At 42.0% G+C, this 20,413-nt stretch overlaps 1 protein-coding gene across 2 annotated transcripts in view; it reads right to left on the reverse strand.

Moving 5' to 3' along the window:
* The window catches only part of INTS4 (integrator complex subunit 4), a 38,193-nt gene that overhangs the window by 7,964 nt on the left and 9,816 nt on the right, over window positions 1-20,413 (reverse strand). For both annotated transcript variants that reach the window (XM_071769077.1, XM_071769164.1), the window contains exons 9-18: window positions 19,907-19,978; window positions 18,710-18,884; window positions 15,302-15,507; window positions 12,327-12,469; window positions 11,268-11,383; window positions 9,619-9,752; window positions 8,684-8,841; window positions 5,161-5,254; window positions 2,988-3,068; window positions 196-326 (exon numbers count right to left, since the gene is read on the reverse strand). In XM_071769077.1, coding sequence (XP_071625178.1) covers window positions 196-326; window positions 2,988-3,068; window positions 5,161-5,254; window positions 8,684-8,841; window positions 9,619-9,752; window positions 11,268-11,383; window positions 12,327-12,469; window positions 15,302-15,507; window positions 18,710-18,884; window positions 19,907-19,978 — 1,310 coding nt within the window. The remainder of the gene's footprint in view (window positions 1-195; window positions 327-2,987; window positions 3,069-5,160; window positions 5,255-8,683; window positions 8,842-9,618; window positions 9,753-11,267; window positions 11,384-12,326; window positions 12,470-15,301; window positions 15,508-18,709; window positions 18,885-19,906; window positions 19,979-20,413) is intronic.

A 20,413-nucleotide genomic window follows, 5' to 3' on the forward strand; every position in this document is an offset into this window, starting at 1 on the left:
GTCTGACTACACAGCCACACCAAAGACAAAAAGTGGCTTTTCACTCTGAATCTGTTTCACCAGTGGTTACTGGCACGCTGTGATGTTTGACATCTCCATCCTACAATCCTACTTGGGTTTTTAAAACAAAGCTTGAGGGAATTAAGCTTACAGTTAACCCTAAGAAGGTCCTTTTACCAGTTTATCCATCCTTACCCTCTGGTGGTACGTGCAGTCACTATCAGCTGTAAAGCCTTTGCTTGCAGCCTCATGTGGTGAATGATGACCACCTGCCTGCTTTCCACCCCACTGTACATGAACTCCATTTTATAAGTTTCTTCCAAAATCTGTCCAAAAAATCCCAAAAAAAGCCAAACCATCAGTTGGTTAAACTCTTGCACAAGCATGACCACAAGTTTGTGGTATTTTTCCTCAGGCTGAGGAACACATTAATCCAAGAGTCTCATTCTTCTGGTAAAATTCTTCACTGTGGAAAGTGGTACTTAATACTGGAAGGTTATCTTGACTTCCTGAAATAAACAATTCATGAAACTTGGCCTGAAATCAAGCATTCCCTCCATGGGCAGCCTCTACCTTTTGGCACTGTATTTTAAATTTCTAGGGGCAGAGCCCCTGCCAGCTCCCACTGGCTTCTCTGAAACACAAAAGGTGAGGGACACAACAGAGCAACTTCAGAGGTCCTGCTCAGGTTTACATTTTTGGAGTTAGATTTGACAAGTTCTCTTGAAAATAACTTTACATTCAACAAGACAACACGTACTGCAGCTGAAGATGGAAACTCTAACAAAACAAGTAGTATTCTGGGTTATTTTAGATATACAATTAAAAGCTTAGACAGGAGACTTCACAGTTTTACTCATCATACTTTATCTGTCAAATGGATAGGTTTAAGTAGACAAGAGAAATGCTCAAATGAATACATTTATGCATTTAATATACGAGTGTATCAAAGCCAAGAACTCAAAAAATTATTTAATAGGAAATATTCCCTCACCTTGCACGGATGGGAAGTGATCTACATTCAGAATCACAACAGATAAAACTTCCCAGAGGGTTCACATGCTGCTGAGAAGGGCACCCAAGGCAGACAGAGAGAAGATTTTAAAAGCTGATAGGCTTTTGTTTCTGCTCTTCCCTGAGGCCAGCTGTCAACAGCACAGAAAGTTTTGATGCACAGCAGTACCTGCCTCTTATTACATCTTAATTAACTGAAGACTCAAAACATCAGCAGAGTTTCCCAGCAGATCCATGAACTTGCTCCAGATTTGTTCTGGGATTATTTAATTAGTCTCCTTTCTCATTTACCTTTTCTTAGAGCTGAGCTTCAGTTTTTCCAGGACCAGATCATTTACACATCATTGATTTAGGATAATTCAGGTTGGGTGGAACCTGGGATCATCTAGGCTGGTCCTCTGCTCTGAGAAGTTCTAATTAGATCCAGTTAATCAGGGCCACATCTCATTGTCTGGGCAGCCTATTGCAGTATTTAACTGTCCTTATGTTTTCCTGTTTTTATATCAAATCACATCTTCTCATATTCCAGTTTGTGTCCATTGCCTCTTGACCAGAGCTGTCTGCCTGTGCCTCATCTATATCCTATGATGAGGCAGTGGAAGAGAGCAGTGAACCCCCCTTGAAGCCTCTTTTCCAGGCAGGACAAGCCCAGTTCCCTCAGCCTTTCCTTCCAGGCCAATGTGTTCCAAGCCCAAACCACCTTGGTGGCCCCTCTGCCCCACTTTGTCAGCATCCACCTTCTCCTGGGGAGCACAAAACACAAAGCAGCCCTCCAGATCTCATCTCCCTAGAGCTGAGGGATCACCTCCTCACCTTATCACCCACTTATCCAGCCAGAATCCTGCCAGTTTGGTGAAAAGATGACAACAGGAGACTGCTTCAAAGGTTTTGCTGAAGTCAAGAAACAAGACACACCATATCACAGCACCAATCCCCTCATCATGCAGGACAATGATGGTCAGGCAAAATTTCCTGGAATATGGGTTGGAAGGGATCTTTAAAGCTCATCTAGTCCAATTCCCCTTCAGTTAGGGGATCTTTAACTACCTCTGGTTGCTCAGAGCTCCATCCAACCTGAACTGGGATGTTTCCAGGGATGGAGCATCTATCACCTCTCTATGCAACTTCTGCCAGTGTCTCATCACCCTTATTGTAAAAAATTTCTTCCTTCTATCTAGTCTGAATCTCCCCTCTTTTGGTTTGAAACCATCACCTCTTGTCCTGTCACTACACTACACTATGAAGTCTGTTCCCATCTTTTTTTTAAGTCCCTTTCAGGCACTGGAAGGTGCTCTAAGGTCTCCCTGGAACCCTCTCTTCTGCAGGCTGAACACCCCAGACCTCCAGAGCTGCTCCAGCCCTCTGAGCATCTCCATGGCCTCCTCTGGACTCATTCAACACCTCCATCTCCTTCTTGTGTTGGGGACCCCAGAACTGGACCCAGCACTGCAGGGGGAGTCTCAGCAGAGCAGAGAGGGATAATCCCCTTCCTTGACCTGCTGGCCACACTGCTTGTGCTGCAGCCCAGGACACAGTTGACTTTCTGAGCTGTGAGCTCACACTGAAGGATCATGTCCAGATTTTCATCCACCAGTACCCCCAGTATGCCCTTGGGAAATGCATCTTGGCTGTTCCAAATCACTTTCACTTGTTTAGAAATTACATTTAAGAGGATTTGGTCCACAACCTTCCCCAACAGTCAGGCAAGGACAAGGCAGCCCACAGTTTTCTGGATCTTTCTTCTTGCTCTTCTAGAAGGTGGGGGTGATGTTTGCCTTTTTCCAGCTGCCATGAACCTCGATCCTCTTGCCACTCATCTTCTGAAGATGAGAAGTACTCCACTTTGTGGCAATAAAATTTACTTGAACAGACTATGGCAGTGGAAGCTCAGAAGTGTATTTTTGTTGCTTGGACAAGGAAGGGCTTGTACCTGAGGAGTTGGCTCCCCACAGCCCCAGCTGCTTCTCCCTCACCTGTTTTGCTGCAGCAGAAGCCAATGCATTCTGTTTCAGGTACAGAGGAGCTGCCACATTCCACAGCTTCTCCTGCAAGGCCTAAAGAAGAAAACCATGAAATTATGATAAATACCTGGTTCAGTCTAAATGTTTTAATCCTGTGCCACATGGGCCTGGGAACAGGGAAGGTGCCCACCAACAAGGTGGTTGAAAAAGTAAGCCAAAGGTGTCTTTTGTGCTTTTAAATACAACACAGGGAACCAAGGCCTCCAAAATATGTACTGTTCTATAAATACACAGAGCTACCTATACAGCTATAAAATCTAAAACAGAAAATGAGAATAATATCAACAAAATTACGAATTAAGAGACCGGCTGAGCCAAACTGCTGGTACTTTTTTCAGAACTTTATGCAGAATGCTTCCTAAAAAAACAGCCCACTGCTTTATCACCTCCCTGAGACCAGGATCAGGGTGATCTCAGATTGCAGGAAAAATGTGGAAGCAATAACATCTGTCCCTAGAAACACAACTAGGATTTCTGAATTTCTGAATTTGTCATGTTTCTGAATTTCCTGGTTGGGAGTTTCTGCCCCACCAAAGATCCTAAAGTTACTGAGAATATGGAGTGTAAAAATCAGATGCTGATACTTGTATTAAAAACAAAAAAACAAAAAAAACCAACCCTCAATCCACCCTATTTGATTGGTGATGGTAAAAAATTAAGAAAGCTTAACTGGATGATTTATATCTCTGCCTCCTTTCTGAAACTGCCCACACAAAGCTGGCTGTAGAAAAAGCCCAAGGACATACAGACTATGCCCTTCACCTAGGCTGGCCACAGAATCCCAGCTAACTACCCTTAAAATCACAGCCTATGTACTGTGATTTCCAGACCCTTTAAAGCTCTGGAATCTTTTGAGTCTCAAGGTGCTGGAAAATGAAGATTTTTTTTTTTCCCCCCAACAGCTTCTTTCTGTTGGGGAAAAGAAGCAACTGGAAAGAAATCTACTGAAAAGGGCTGCTCTGACATTCAGATTCTCTCTGCCATTTGTGAATTTCTGGTTGTATCATATTAGGAGTTAATTTTCATTTCAGCCATGTTGCTGACTCCTGTCTATTCCCAAGCCACGTGGGGCTGGTGCAGTGTTTACCTCCCTCTTCCAAACACAGCACTCCTCTTTGCCAGGTACACAACCCAGTCTGCTGGCTCCCTCCACCCAAACCTGGAAAAGGGCAACAAAGAACCTCCAAATGCTGGTCCTCTGCTTGGGTTCCACATTTCCCTTTGGCAAGAGTTATGGATTTAGCTAGGAATGTACTGAACAGTAATACTGCTCATCTAAAACACCTTCTTTGGGGGATAAATGTATTCCAAAGCTTTGAGGGCTGCCATGAGATAATGCCACCTGGCAGCTGCACATTTAGAAAAGAAATTGAAATTGTTCTTGGTTTTACATAAAAAAACCTCTTATTGAGTCCCTGGGGGAAACCTGTTTGTTGCTTGCTTTAGGTGTTGCTTTACATGTGTGTAAATTACATTCAAACACCTAAAGAATGCCAGGAGACTTAAATACTCCTGCTACTTAATAGCTTGAGAAGTGAAGCAAAAAGGAAGTTCCTGTTTACAGCAAGAAGCTGACTTTGAGAAGGGTTTCTGCCATGGTGTCAAAGTAACCACTTCATTCCTAATACCAGAGAGAGCACTTCAGCACTGTGGAAGGCATGACTGATATTTTGCTCAATCAAGGCTAAAGAACTCCTTTGGGGTTGGTGCCAAAAAAGCTGTCTACAAAACACTGTCTATAAAAACACTTACAGCAGCAGTTCAGCAAAAAATATTTCTGTGGCCACTAGCAAAGAAAAGTTACTCTCATAACACAAAAGGCTACAGAGTAGTTGTCTCCATTGTGATTTCTGAAAAAAAATTAGCTCTGTGCTGGTAAAATGCTTGTGACCCAACATAAACCCTTGGTACAGCAGCACAGATCTGCACTGGTGGGCTCACAGGCAAAGTTACTGCATAAATTATTTGCCACAGAAGGGAAGCAGGAATATCAGAAACCCACAGAAGCTGTGCTTTCATCCTACACCAGTTTTGAGCACAAACATCCAAACATGAGAGTGCACCACTCTGCTGTTCTGGGGGCATTTTGGAAGAACTACCAAAAACCCAAAGATAAAATTCAAACCTTGATGAGGAGCAGCTGACACTGGAGGTAAGTTGCAGTGAAATCTGCCATCCCTGCCAGTTCTGACTGCAGTTCTCCAAGCCTCTGAAGATCACTGAAGCATGTGGAAAATAAAAAAAAAAAAAAAAAAAGAAAAAGAAAATAAATGACATTGAGAGAGCAAGCAGCTTAATCTGAACACACTCAGAATGCAGCACCAGCAACAATGAAGCCACCTCTTCGTGCATCTTGCTTTTTCTTTAGAAAAAGGACCAAAACCAGGAGCAAAGCTTGCTGCACAGAACAGTTTGCACCTTGGGACTTGGCATCTCCTTCCTTCCTGGAGGCTGACAGGAGCACAGGAGTGGAAGCAGTAAGTCTGTCAATCCACATTACTCCACAGCCCTATGGGAACCATCCTGCCCAACAGCTCCAGATTTGACTGAAAACACTCCAGACTTCAACAGCAGCAAATGACCCATTTGTGTTGCACTGCTGGGAAATCTGACTCTTTATGTTGGCAAGGGAAGGTTGTTAGGAACATGTCAGGCTCACACAACCAAGGATATCTGGAATATTGCTGCCTTTTTGAAACAAAGCTGAAATCTGATGTACTGGTGTTTGGCCAAGTCGCTGCTGTGTGCTGCCTGGTGCAACATTTCTTGTAAATCATACAGCAATAAGAAGTAGCTTTTAGCATCACAGAAAGAAAAAAATTAAAAAGTCAATGGAACCCAGAAAGGCTTTAATTCCCTACTCTTAGATATGTTTTAATATCACGTGTGCATCAAGAAAACAAACCTCACCTTTTGTTACTGGAAAACAGGATGATGCAGAGTGTGAATTCAGCACACCTCTCTTCTTCTCTGCATTTTGCTTTAGTGCCAAGTGTACTAAAATTGTCACTCTACTTCCATATTTCCTACTGTGCTACTAAAAAGAATGTTTTTTTCTTCAGATGACCCTTTGGTTGTTCACATTTATCTTTGTGTTCATGATACAACTCTAAAACTCAGACTCTGCCAAACCAGAAGAGCACTGATACATTAAAAAAAAATAAATCCATGCTGTTATCTGTATAATTTGCAAACAAAGAAAATCTCTCCTAAGCAGAGGGGCTGTGCATTTCTGGGGCCTTCCTGCAATGCAACAGCAGCAGAGCACTCTGACTCCATTTCATCTTTTCCCAGAGAGAGAAGAGGAGACTCCAGGGTGCTTAACTCCCATGTCACACTTAACACATCATGACACACTAAGGAAGAACAGAATGTCATCCCTCAGCTAACAGCTAGGCAATATTCCATTTCCCAGTCTCCTACAGTTCCCAGTTCCACTAATTCTATTTCCTTACAAATCTTAAAGAGATTTCAAAACTCCCTCAAGCCAAAAAAAAAAAAAAAAAAAAAATCCTTTTGTATGGATGGAGAAACCAAACCACAAAGACCCATTTGCTTTAAAAAGCCTTCCTTGCAGTTTCAGCTGCAGAGCCTGGGGGAAGAGCATTGGTCCTGAGCATGGGTAGGAATGTAAATCCCAAGTGGACACCAGCTCCATGATGTCTGGGTTGTCTTCCTCTGATGACAGTATCAATAAAAGAGGAGAATCCACCATTGTGAGCTTCCTCTTATCCCTCTCCTCTCAGGAACCAAACTGTTGGTACAGGAAACTCCTGCTCTCCACAAAATAACCTTTAATGGTTTTTTGTTGGTTGGGTTTTTTTGGTGGGTTTTTTTTTTCTGGTTTTGTCTTAAATCTTCCCTTAAGGGTGGAAACCAGCAGCTGCTTTAGTACAGTTCCTGGGTGGTGATCCCAGCAAGAAAAACCCCATGACAATCATTTCCATCAGCTCTACTGTCCTTTAGTGCATTTAGTGGATTTGCAGCCATTTCCAACACAAGTCCTACACTCAAAACAGAAAACATTCACAGCCTGTGAGGTTTCCAGACTTTTATTGTGCTGAGATTCTGGATGCTCTGCCAAAAGATCACCTGTTTGTGCTGGTTTTGGCAGGGATCAAGCAAATTGCCTTTGTAGTAGCTGGTTTTGAGTTTGTGCTGAAAGCAGGGTTGCTATTGCAGAGGTGGTTTTGTTATTGCTTTTTCCTTCTCACCCCACCCCAGCAGTGAGAAGCCTGGGGGTGACACAGAGGGCTGGGAGGGGACACAGCCAGGGCAGCTGACCCCAAGTGACCAGAGGGATATTCCATGCCATAGGACATCATGCTCAGCAATATAAAGCTGGGGGAAAAAGAAGGAAGGCCTTTGACTTCCCAAATAATCATTAGAGGTGATGGAGCTTTCCTGCAGATGGCTAAACACCTGCCTGCTGATGGGAAGTAGTAAATTAATTTCTTGTTTTGCTTTGGTTGTGTGCATGGCTTTGCTTTACCTATTAAACTGCCTTTATCTCAACCTATGATTTTTCTTCCTTTGACCCTTCTGATTCTCTCCAGCATCCCACCAGGGGGGAGTGAGAAGTGGCTGAGCTGCCAGCTGGGGGTTAAACCACAACACTGTTTCAAGAGCTTGGTGCTGAGACTGCTTTTCAGACTGCACACCAAAGCTTCTAAACAGATGAAAACAAACTATACAGTTTCCACAGTTGGGTTTTCAGTGAGGAGCACACTGTTTATTTGCCACTGCAGGTGGGTGTGAAAGGGATTCATAGCTCCACAGAGAAAAGGCAGCTATTTGCAGGGAAGGAAAAGAATAAAGCTTTTTGGAATTCCATATTCCAAACAAAGCACTTTTTGCATTGCTTTTCCAACTCTCAAATTAAGGTTCTCTTCATCTTTCCAACAAGAAGAACCACATTGAAACAGCTTTCAAGTGTTTCATTTGTGTAAATTGGTCCTTGGATGAAATGGAAGACACAACATAAACCCCACATCCATGCAGCCATCCTGCACACCATTTATACAGCAGCAGACAGCAACACACAATCACATTGTCTCTTCCAGGAAAAACTCTGATTTTCAAACTGATGAAGAATGCCAAAGTCCTTTCTAAGTGGGGCTGTTGGTAGGAATGCAAGAAAGCACCAGAACAAGGGCCTCTCCTGCTGAATGAAAGGCCACAAACCTGGAAATTGTTAGAGCAAAGGGGACAACCTCTCTCTTGCCACAAAAAAACCCCAAAAAAGCCCTGTGCATGTACACTGGGAATGCTACAATCATAATGAGGGACTTTTACAGGGATGGAGAGCTAGGAATGACACACAAGGCTGTCACCCATGAAAACCAAGTGTATTTTACCACAAGCAACCAGCCCAGGAGCACCTTTATCTGACCCTTACCATGCTCTGAAAAGATCTTGCCCTGAAACACCCACTGATGATTCAGCAGGGCAGAGCCAGAGATGAGCCCACGAGCTTTGTTTCAAACAGGCCAGGGATGCTATTTTATCACCAGGTTCTCTAGAGGAAGGCTCAGGATAAGTCCCTGAGGGCAAAGCACACCACCAATATTCAGAATCAAAGCACCTGCCTCAGAGAAACTGGGAATCCCAACTGGTCTTCCCATGAAGAGGTGATCTCACAGCCTTACCGGATGGTGAATTCCAGCAGCTCCTGTACCCCCTGGGGGTCGAGGTGCTGAAGGTTGTAAACCCTCTCCAGGCTCTGATGCAAAAACTGCTGGGAAGGATCTTCATGTGGTGTGATGCTGGGAGAGACAGGAGAGGACACCAGCTTCCTACCTGGCAACTAAGCAAGAAGAAACATGTGTATAGAAAAAAGCCTAACAAAAAACATCACAAACGTTGCCACATTATTTAACAACTTCCAACTGAGAGCTGATTTATTCCTCACATTCAATATTTACATAAAGCATTTCAAATCTGCACCTTTCCATTTTGTTAGTTGATGCTCTCCATTTTATAACCCACTTCCAGCTAGAGAACTTCAGGTTAAACTTCAATATCCCTTGGAGAAAAACATCTTCCTCATCTACTAACTATGACACTGTGAAGCCAAGGGAAGTCCAAGACCACAGAAACCACAATTCATTTTATGAGTTGTAATAACACTTACAATCAACTTCAGTCTCACTTGTACTTCCATGAAGGAAAACCATGCTTCAAAGCAGCAGAAAAAACATCTCACCCACAAGTAAAACATTTAGGTAGGACACAAGTCAAATGTTGGAAGATCTACAAAGGCTCAGCTCCCTTTCCCAGTCAGAGCTACAGAGAGCTCCCAGGAATCCTGCCCTCCCAGTATTCTTTGCTAACCAGCAAACCATGTGCTGTTCTCACTTGGGAGCAATAAAGTTATTATTCTCCCCAAAATATTACAAAATCCATATTGTAGCAATTTAGGATTTGCCTCTCCTTACTTAATGTACATTTCAATCTTTATTTGCTTGGAGCTTGAGAGACAAAAACCTTTCAGAACCCAAGTGTTAACCAATGACAGACAAGGAAGAGACCAGCAATATTCATAACAAAGTGGTGAAGTGCAAACCAAAGAAGTTTAACTTACTCTTAGTGGAGGGACCAGATGGGAGAGACTGTCCCGAAGATAGGCATAATGTCTGAATGTATGATCAGAGAACAGGGCAGGCATTGTTGGGCAACTTTTAGCAGCATTAAAAATCAGAACCAGAACAGCAATGTCTGTTGAAATGGATTGTTAAAGAAAAACAACATGAAGAAGAGCTCCTAAGGGATGGCAAGTTAAAACAACTTCACAACCCTCTCTGCTGGAGAGCGTTTAGGAAGTCTTTACAGTTGGAGAATTCTGAGCAAAACCCAAAGAGGCAGCTGTCTGAGCAGCTGAAAACAAACTATAAAGCACAAACATTGCAGGATGAGCCATACTGGATGAAGGATGTGACTGCCAATATTGCCCAGCTCAGAGGCAACACAAAGGATAGGAGCCAGGGATCACAAACGTGGGGCTCATCCAGTGGAGTTTTAGTTAGACTGTGCTTATTGGTTTGGCACCCAAACCCTACCTAAAACCCTACATTTACCTCTGAGACTGAAAATTGCTGATCTCCTATGATGTTAACCCCTGAAAATCATCCCTCTTACACAGAGGACCAAACACTGGAAAATGGCTGTGGAATAAAAAAACCCAAAACATATCCACAGGCCTGTCTTCACATCATATCTCCATAAAATCTGGTGGCAAGTTACCTCCAGAACACTCTCTAAGATAATATACTTTGGTTCAGAGCAGGAAGGTGCATGGAGCTAAAAACCAGCTCTCCCCTCCACATTTTTCCTTCAATCCTCACCTCATAGGTTTGGACTAGATGATCTTTCGAGGTCCCTTCCAACCCCTAGGATTCTATGATAGGATAAATTTACTTACAAGCAATACTTACAAATCTGATGAATAGGGTCAATCTTTCTCTGCCCTTATCTATTCTCACAGAGTTTTTATTTACTCTGAACAGAAGTTCTAGCTGCTGGCCTGTGACTGGTGAGAGAAATAAGCAGTAATTCCACAGAGGAAGAGAGTTCTTCCAGTCTAACATCTCTCAGGACACACCAGAAATAACATTACATTTGGACACCACACAGAAGGGAAGCACAGAGAATGAACAATGGAAAAATGGTATTTTGCATTTCCAAGGCATCTCCTGCTGCTCAGGATAATGATACAACAATGACAGTTTGTATTTTGAAGCACTAGAAGTGCTCACATGAATGTAAGAATTTTCAGTTATTAAAAAAAAAAGGGGGATAAATTTACAGCAAGCCACTCGTGCACTGAGAGACAGGACAGCAGTCAGGATAGAAGTTTTACTTAAAAAGAAAACACACAAGGAAACCCAGTCTTTCTAAATTAAAACCTAAAGCATCCTGATCAGTGCAAACTAGACAAAGTTTTTCACATCAAAAGGCTCATCTACAAAGCCTGAATCTTGATAAATTTCTTGATAAGCAGATTATTCATCATGAAAAAAATGACCAATTATACACTGGTATTTAGGAAGATGGCTCCAGGTAACAGCTATTCCATCACTTGCTGAGTTATAAAACTAAGTGGCAGAGAGATTCAGAAATAGCTGCAGGATTGTCTGCTACTGTTGGAATGGCATAACAAAGGTGAGCATCAGAAAAACACAAATAAAATCTATTAGGAGTCAAAATGATCAAGTGGCTTCATGAAAAAGATACAGGCTGGGTCATCCATGTCTGGTTCTGGAGTGTCAAAGAATGGGTGTGTGCTCAGCAGCTCTGGGACTAAAGGAAGCACCAGAGTGGGATGCCTGCTCCCCAGGAACTTCAGGCATCTGAAAATACACAGATTGAAATATTTCTTAGTAAACATGTACATTGCAAAATACATTTTAAAGCATTATTACTTTATGGTAATTTGAGGTGTTGGTCAGCATCACAATACTACTGTCCAAGCCTGCTGTCTCTACATGGCAGAATATTTGCATTGATGTTTGACAGGATCCAAGAAAATTGAGAGGACAGCTTGAAAAAGCAAGCAGTAATAAGAATTGCTTATTTAAACTGTCCAAGAAATACTTAACACCTGGAGCTACACAAACCAAATAAAGTTTTCATACTCAACACTAACAAACGAGTGCATTTTTTATTTCAGAAATTAAGAAGAGGTAAAAACCCAACCAAATAACAAAACAAAAAAATCCCAAACTCCACCAAACTCCAAAACCAATCTAAGAGTGTACTGGAAATTTACAAAGCAGACTAAAATAAACTGTTTCAAGTAACACTCAGGAATTCCATCTCAAACCATGTATCGAGCATCAGCTCCTTTGTTGCTTCCATCAAACAACCAAAACCACCCCACACAGATGTTCATTTTTTGTCAGACAGAAGAAGTCTCTCTAACAACACAATGCCACACAGCCAACCCACTTGTCACAACTGATACAGCCCACTCCTGTTCAATACTTACTGTTTAATGCAGTGTCAAGCAAGCATAAAACATTAGTCCCATAGAAAAGATGGTGTTTTAAACTCAAGACTGAATTTATCTTCTTTGGGAATGTTCTGAGTGCCTGCAGTAGTGGGCTCTTTCTAGGGGTTTCTATATAATATGTACAATGCTTAGCACAGCCATTATTCAAAATAGTTATAGAACAGAGGACTCTACACCTGCAATACCTGTTCCCTTCTTAACTTGCTTAGTATTTGTCTAACACCTCCATTAATAAAAAAAAGAGGAAAATAAACACATAAGGACACTGAACACACACTCACTTCCATATGGATTCTCTGTCTGTGGGATACTTGGTCAGGTTTTTCAGCAGCTCCACCAGTGCAAGATGGATTCCTTCTTTAGTTGAGACATTGGTACAACACAACAGTTCATGAAGAGCTTCCCGAATGTCTCTTGAGGAATCCTAAAAAAAAAAAAAACCAAAAACCAACCCAGACACTGAGAACTGAAAGATGTGCCTGCAGACAGATTTAATTTAAAGGCAGCAGTTTCTGTTCCTTGACTGAATTAGTACTGAAGGCACCCAAAAAACCACTGGCATTTCTAGTTCTAGCTAAGCACAGATCAGCCCAGGGAACTCCTGCTTCTCCCATCCACCCATGTGCTTCATTTCCTGGAAGGAATGGGAACTGCTTCACTGCTGACCTTCCCAAGCAGAGAAAAATCACTCTTTGGTTTGGGTGATGTTGTACCCTAAGGTATGGACGGTAATAGAAGAGGAAGGCACTGAGTAACTCAGAAAAACCACCAAAGTTTGCTTTATCTTCTTCAGAGAAGCCTTTTATCTTTCCAACACATGAAGGACCTCCAAATCTCCCAAGGGTTTGCATAAGCCCTGAGGAGATGTCAGTGGCTGGACAGACTTGATTAAGAATGATCATCTATAGGATAAAGGTATTTGACCTAACCACAGATGTATATATGGAGAATAAAAAAAAAACAAACAAAAAACCCCCACCTTTGTAATTTTGGTCAGGACCTTTGTTATGGGATCCCTAAAGTACTGATTTTAAAGTCACACTGCACCCATTTTATTTTTTAGGCCAGGGTGATGTTGTACAGAGGAGCTCATACAGCCTCCAAGCAGTATTTTTAGAAGTGCTGTGGCTGAACTCCAGCTTCATTAATTACATTCCTCCTGCCAAAAACCACCTCTCCATTCCATATCAATGTATTCTGCTTCCTTTTTATCAGCATTTGTGTGGCACTGTGGGATAGAATGTGAAAATTTGACAGGATGCAAGAACTGGATGTGTTTCAATGGTGTATTTATTTATTTTTTTCAAATTATAATTTGCTAAGTATCAACAGCTCATTCATCACTGTCTGACACAAAAGAAGAAAGAGCTGTCCTTTTGTAAAGGCTTTCAAATGACAACCAATACACACAACCCATCACAGAAGGAAAACCCAGCAGGGCTGCTCAGCTGTTTTTTATTTTGGTGTTGGAAGGCAGACTATGATCAAAAGACATATTCCAAGGGCTGGAATAAAATGACCATGGAGATAAAATCCTTCAGGTGAGTTGCACTGGAGGGGTTATAGAGACAAGTGAAGGAGCAGAGAGGAGAACAACTCATCAGAAGCTAAAGTGAAGAACAAGAGGGAAAGCAGAATCCAAAGGCTGATAAGAAAAGCAAGGAGTAGCTGGTAGACTTATTCAGATAAAGCCAAAGCAGAGAGGTGAAAACAGAAGTTACCCCTGCACCCAGATTTCTGTATTTACACCTTTGGATCCAATTTAGGCACCAAAGTTAATGCCTTTTTTTGATATCCTTTATTTTGGTGCTGGAAGATGGATTTTACAGAAAGCAAGCACTTTTCATAATCAGACAAATCAATTAAAAAGTTAATAAATCTCACAATTCAGCTATCGTAGCACCTGATAATACAGTGATAATAATATACCTGATAATAATTACACTATAAACCATAATTCCTGTATGGTTCTTCATGCATATGTCAGCACAGACAGAAAGCCAGTTTAACCAGAACCTTTTTATGCCTTGATGCACAAGTCACCAGCTTGAACAGATGTAAAGAAACAACACAAAAATGTCAGGCACCTGAAACTCATTGCTGCATTTGCAAATTCAGACCATATTTCACAGCACTGGTTACATAGAATAGGCTGGTTAGTTTGCTTTTTCTTGGGGCACAACTGAAAGAAGCCACTGTTGCCCTGGGTCAAGCAAAGAGCACAGAGAAACAGCTGATTTGCACCTCTGCCTGAGGCTGGGAGAGTACCCAAGAGCAGCAGAGACTTGCCTACCACATACAGCAGAACCAAAAAAAACCCAACCATGCCTCAAGGGCTGTAACTCAGAAAATAAATCAGGTCTGAGAGGAAGTAGTTTGAGACAACTCTTTCAATACTGGCAAGAACTGCTTCCCCTTCCTGGATCAAAGCCATCAACCAGGACCAGCAGCTGACTCACACTGTGCCCAGGAACCTGGCTGAGCACTGACTGGGTGGGAAATGCAAAATCTATACTGCAGGGCATGGCAAAAAATCCTCTGAACAGCCAGAACTTCAGGCCCATGTCCTTAGCTTGGATAGCAAAGGTGTAGCCAAAGCAGCTGAACAAATGAAACAGGAAGCAAATGATGTTGTATTCAACATAAAGTGGTGCAGAGTGCTGGGCCACAAAGCAAGACAGAAGGAAATGTACATGAGGCAACAGCACAGTGAGGAAGGGAAGAGTTTTTATCTGAAATTCACTTATTTGAGAAGTATTCTGTTGTCCTGGAGATTACAGGCTACTAGACCTTAGGAGCTTTTGGGGGTGTGCAAAGAAGAGGGAAAAAAAAACCCAACAATGAACTTTCATCTCAGAAGGAGGGGCTAATTACAAGAAAGCTGGGGAGGGATCCTTTAACAAGGGCACGTAGTGGCAGGTAAGAGGTAATGGTCTTAAACTGGAAGAGGAAAGATATAGATGAGATAGGAAGAAGAAATTCTTCCCTGTGAGGGTGATAAGACCCTGGCCCAGGTTGCCCAGAGAAGCTGTGGGTGCCCCATCCCTGAAAGTGTTCCAAAACCAGGCTGGATGGGGCTTGAAGAAACCTGGTCTGATGGGAGGTGTCCCTTCCCATGGGAGGTGGGAACTAGATGATCTTTGAGGTCCCTTCCAACCCAACCCAGTCTGTGACTCTATGAACAGCATTCTGTAGTTATAACACCTCAAAACCCAAACAAAATTGCATTTCCCTCCCCCACTCAAGAACTTCTTACCTCCAAGACAGCTAACACAGTATCCAGCTGGTCTTCCCGCAGTGTGATGTTGTTGGAAATTTTCCTCATTGTGTGTATTGACTGCAGTCTCACCTCCTCAATTTCATCATTAAACATGTCAACCAAAAAATCCAGGCACTTCTCAGCAAAAGAAGGGGAGGACTGAGCCAACATGCAGAGGGCTTCGACCGCAGCAATCCGAACCTCTATGGAAAAGAGAGGGAGGGACTTCAGTGTCAGTGCTGTTGAACAGGTCCAGGGAAGGGATTCTGCCCCTGTGCTCAGCTCTGGGGAGGCCACAGCTTGAGTCCTGTGTCCAGTTCTGGGCCCCTCAGCTCAGGAAGAAGATTGAGGTGCTGGAGCAGGTCCAAAGGAGGCAACTGGGCTGGTGAAGGGATCCAGCACAGATCCTGTGAGGAAGGGCTGAGGGAGCTGGGGGTGTTGAGGCTGGAGAAGAGAAGGCTCAGGGGAGACCTCATCATTCTCTCCAACTCCCTGAAAGGAGGTTGGAGCCAGGGGGGGGTTGGGCTCTTTTCCCAGGCAACTCTCAGCAAGACAAGAGGCCATGGTCTCAAGTTGTGCCAGGGGAGGTTTAGGTTGGACATTAGAAAGAATTTCTTGATGGAGAGGGGGATCAGGCATTGGAATGGGCTGCCCTGGGAAGGGGTGGATTCTCCATCCCTGGAGATATTTCAAAAGAGCCTGGATGTGGCACTGAGTGCCATGGGCTGGGAACCACGGGGGGAGTGGATCAAGGGTTGGACTTGATGATCTCTGAGGTCCCTTCCAACCCAGACAATTCTATGATTCTATGAACAGGGCATGGCACCCAACAGCCAGGCCTCACACTATTTAAGCACTGGGCTAAGGGCAGGAGAAGCAAAGGACCCTGCAAGCACCTGCAGAGGGTGAAAAATAGGTGAAAAATAGGTCTCCTACCCAGTGGTAAAGACCACGTATTTCATAGAGTGTTTTGTGAGTGCTGCATTAATGCTGGTATCTTAGGCAAACTAATTTAGATAATTAAACTCTGCTTGTTTTATTCTTCCTGACGTTTTAATAGCTCATTGTGTTTTCAGCTTGCTACGTAGCACTTCATGAATTGCTGAAAAGCCCCAGAGCATCAGCATTTCAGCAGTAAACACAATGAAATTCCCCTGGTTCGTGACTTTGAACTCCACAAAAGAAAGGAAGAAGGTGATACCTAGTTATTAAAATTACTCATAATTTAAGCAAAAAAGCATCAAGAGGTGCTCAGTATGTATTCATGCTGAAAACCACAGGAGGAATTTGATAACACCCAAATATCACAAGCTGAAGTGGAGACAGAGTTCTTTTCCTGCAGCCATCCTCCCTAGCTCCCATAACATTTTTATGATCCCAGCACATAAATAAGTATTATTCTGATGTCTTGCAAGCATTATTTAATTATACTTTTATTTTTCATTCAAATCAGCTCATCTTGAAAACATTTACTTAGAATTTGCATGTAGCTTTTAGGCCTACTGTTCTTAAAGGAACAAATTTGATTCATGATGCTTCTGATTAAGCAGAAAGATGCAAACACAGTGAGACCCCTGCTTGTTCAGTAAGAAAGCTATGTCCCAACTACAAGTCTCTGTGGTCATTAAAACCAAGATGTTAAAAGAAGAAAAATATTTTGCCAATATTGCTTTCCTGAGCCAACACACTAATTTAGATGGAAGTTGCAACATGGAACTCAAGAAATGAAGCAGTGCTGCAAGGAAGGAAGAAAAGAGCTCAGCAGTGCTTAAAAATGCTGCAATGGAGGAAGAATTCTACATTATTTAAAGATTTGTGTATATTCCCCCTCTGTCCATTCTATTGACATTCCCTACTAGCACCACACTGCCACAAGACCTAAGGCACAAGAAACTGGAGAATGTGTTTTACAGGTCAGTGGACTGAGCCAGTTAAATATATTTTTTTTTTTTTACTATTATTCAGAAAAAAGCAAAGTTGCCTTTTCAAGCTTTGGGGAGAGTTTTTAGGTACTAGGAAAATGTGCTTTTCTCTGCAGGAGTCATGGAAAAACAAACCAACTTTTACAACACAACCTACATTGATATTTTTGTTTTGGTGGTTTTCTACTTACTGACTTAGCCTCTTCCTCCCAGTAACAATAAAAGCAAATTCAGAAATAACATTCAGAGCTCAACCTTTTCAGGGTTCTAGGCAAATACCAGATGTTCTTCACAGCATTAGGAAACAGGAATCTTCAATTTAGCCATGGGAAATTTGGTTTGGGAAGGGCAGCTGTCAGCGTGGTCAATGCTCCAGCCAAACCCAAGAGATGAAGAATGTCTGAGTTCCAGTTTGACACTCAGAATTCATCCTTTTTATAATAAAAATTAGCTCAGATATAATCTGGGGGAAAGAGACCACAGCCACCAAGTCCATCATAGGAAGATCACAGGACACCAATGCAGGAGCACTGAGGAACAGGGAAATGTGACCTCAGGACACAGGTATTTTCATTAAAGAAATAAAATTATCAACAAATATGCTAAAGATGCAAGGAAGACCTCACCTGAAATTTAAGTACCTGAGGACAGACAGATCCAGTCACCAGTTTCCAAGGGCAATGCATTCTAGCTGGTCAAGAGGAAAATGTTTATAGCAAGAGGGCCTAAAAGGAGCCTGTTTATCCCTCTGCAAAATGAAAACTATTAACTCATTAGGGAAGCCAGGCCCTGAGAGAAGCAGCAACTATTTAATCTGAAACCTACCCCTGGCTGGGAACAGATAAGATACAAATTTGCCATGGAATAAAAATGAGTTGGAAATGAAAACTTCTGTTTGGTGGTGTTATTTGATTCTGAAATATTTTAAAAAAATAAATGGGTTTGTCTCCACTGATTCTTGCAACCTTTGGTAGGATGGAAGCTGTTGTGCTTACAAGAGGAATGATTACTGGGCTCCATGGACACAGGTTCCTTGTAATGTCATGCTTTAAACAAGTCCTGTAAAATTTAATTGTTCTGAAGAGAAAACACCAATTTCAAACAGCAGCAACTAATGCTGCCAATTCAGAGCCACATGCAGTTGTTAAATTTAAGACATTAAAAAAACCTGACATAAGCAACCACTTCTTACCAGATATTTTACTAAAACTTAACTGTTTATAGGGAGATATTTGTTTTGAGATACTCAATGGAACTTTCTATCAAAATTCTGGACAACACTGGAGAGTTTTTTAAACAAATGCTCTATTGGGAGTTCACAATGGAATAAAACCCCAGCACCCTGAAGCCCATGATTTGTTAGAAATTCCCAAACAACTACAGCCAAGTGATATTTTGCCCCAAAAACCACCTCCAAAACCCAAGGCTTACTAGCCAGCACATACCTCCTCCTTTACTCATTCCATAATAAGTTAACACTTACCATACATTTCATCTTCCAGGCCATGAACAAAAGCCCCACAAGCTCCTGATTCAATCAAGTTGACAGCACCTGTATCAATTTCTTCTTTGGGAGCATCATCTCCCCACTTTCTGCCACTTGAAAACTCCCCAGAGCTGTAGAGTTCTTTGGCACGTTCATGTGCAGTGCGTTTCCTCTGTCCAAACAAGTTTTCCAGTTAAAACTTTAAAGATGACTGAACAAAACACTGAATTATCTTACTGGATTTGAAAATAGATGTAGCTCCAAGCTTAGGCACTGACAGACAGGCAAATGCAAAAAAAAAATTATAAAATAATATTTATTTATATATTTTTTAAATGAATGTTTCTAATTTACACTAAGTAGTATATTTTAATTAGCATATTTTTAGACCTCCATTATAACAACAGCCAAACTGGGTCAGGACAAAGGCCTGTCAAGTTAAGCATCCAAAAACTGATCTGCAAAACCAGATGCTATCTCTTTGCAGTTCAACTTGATGAACTGCAGTTAAATACCTTAATACTTTACTTAATATTTTTAAACACTGCACTGTGTTCAGCAAGGTGTAAAATGTGCTATTCACTTGACAAGCTCACCAGCCCATCTCCTTTCTCCTCAAGCTGTAATGACAGACATGCAGCACCTTTCTTTAATGGACTTTACAAAGCAGCCCACAAATTCTAGCAGTTGTAGCTTCATCATTCTTTTGCAGATGAAAAAAAAAAAATCAAAATAAACACTTGGTGCAAGATGCTTAGGAAAGAGTTTTACTGAGAAGTTTTGCTCGAGTTTTACTGAAAAGTTTTTTGGGGTCCCAGCTTGTAGCTACTCATGTCCCTTGAAATGTCTGGGTCTCCTTGTAGGATCTTGCAGGACTTTTCCACAAGCTTGCTCCTAAAACTAGGGTGCAATCTTTCTTAACACAATAAATAAAGCTTTCAGCTTAAAGGCTGTCAGAAGAACACAAACTTTACCTCTCATCTGCAAAACCTGAATAGCCTAGAGCTGTTGATTACATGCTCAGCTAATGAAATCTAAAACTAGCAATTGCTTCATTGACTTTAATCTAAAAGAAAACCTGTCACCATCAATTAACTCTCCACCACCCTGAGGCAAGGACATGGTGAACAAGCACATTCAGCATTAACATACCTGTTGTGCACACAGTAAAACCAAACCCAAACATTTACATACCCTCAGATCTGACATGAGCTTCTTGTCCAGGGTCTGCTCTAAGAAATGGGAGCTCACTTGCTGCATAGAACCCTTAAGAAAAAAAAAAAATAAACAAGATATCAAAAGGAAGCAACAGGAATGTTGTAAATTACACCACAGAATTTCCTGAGTTACCCCAACAGGGTGTTCAACCTCATCCACTCATCCTTGTACCTTTATAGGAAGCCTGACACTACCATATGTTAAAGAAGTTTACTTAAGATGGTCATAACATTTTATTTTCCTGATGAGGTTAAAATGTTCTTTCTTGAGTTCTGCTGGTTTCTATGTCCTGTGCTGGAGCAGCAGGGGGAAGAAATTTTTTGCCAAGTATTTGTTCTTTTCTCAGATACTCCAACCCTCTACACTCAAGGGAAGACTCACTGCAGAGTTGAACAGAGGAACTTTTGGGTGTCCTCAACCTCTCTCATTTCTCTCTTCTCAGGATTTTGCTAGAAATTCACCACTGCAGTTTTTAAACATCCC

The sequence above is a fragment of the Heliangelus exortis genome, chromosome 1 (assembly GCF_036169615.1).
Source record: "Heliangelus exortis chromosome 1, bHelExo1.hap1, whole genome shotgun sequence".
NCBI lineage: Eukaryota > Metazoa > Chordata > Aves > Apodiformes > Trochilidae > Heliangelus > Heliangelus exortis.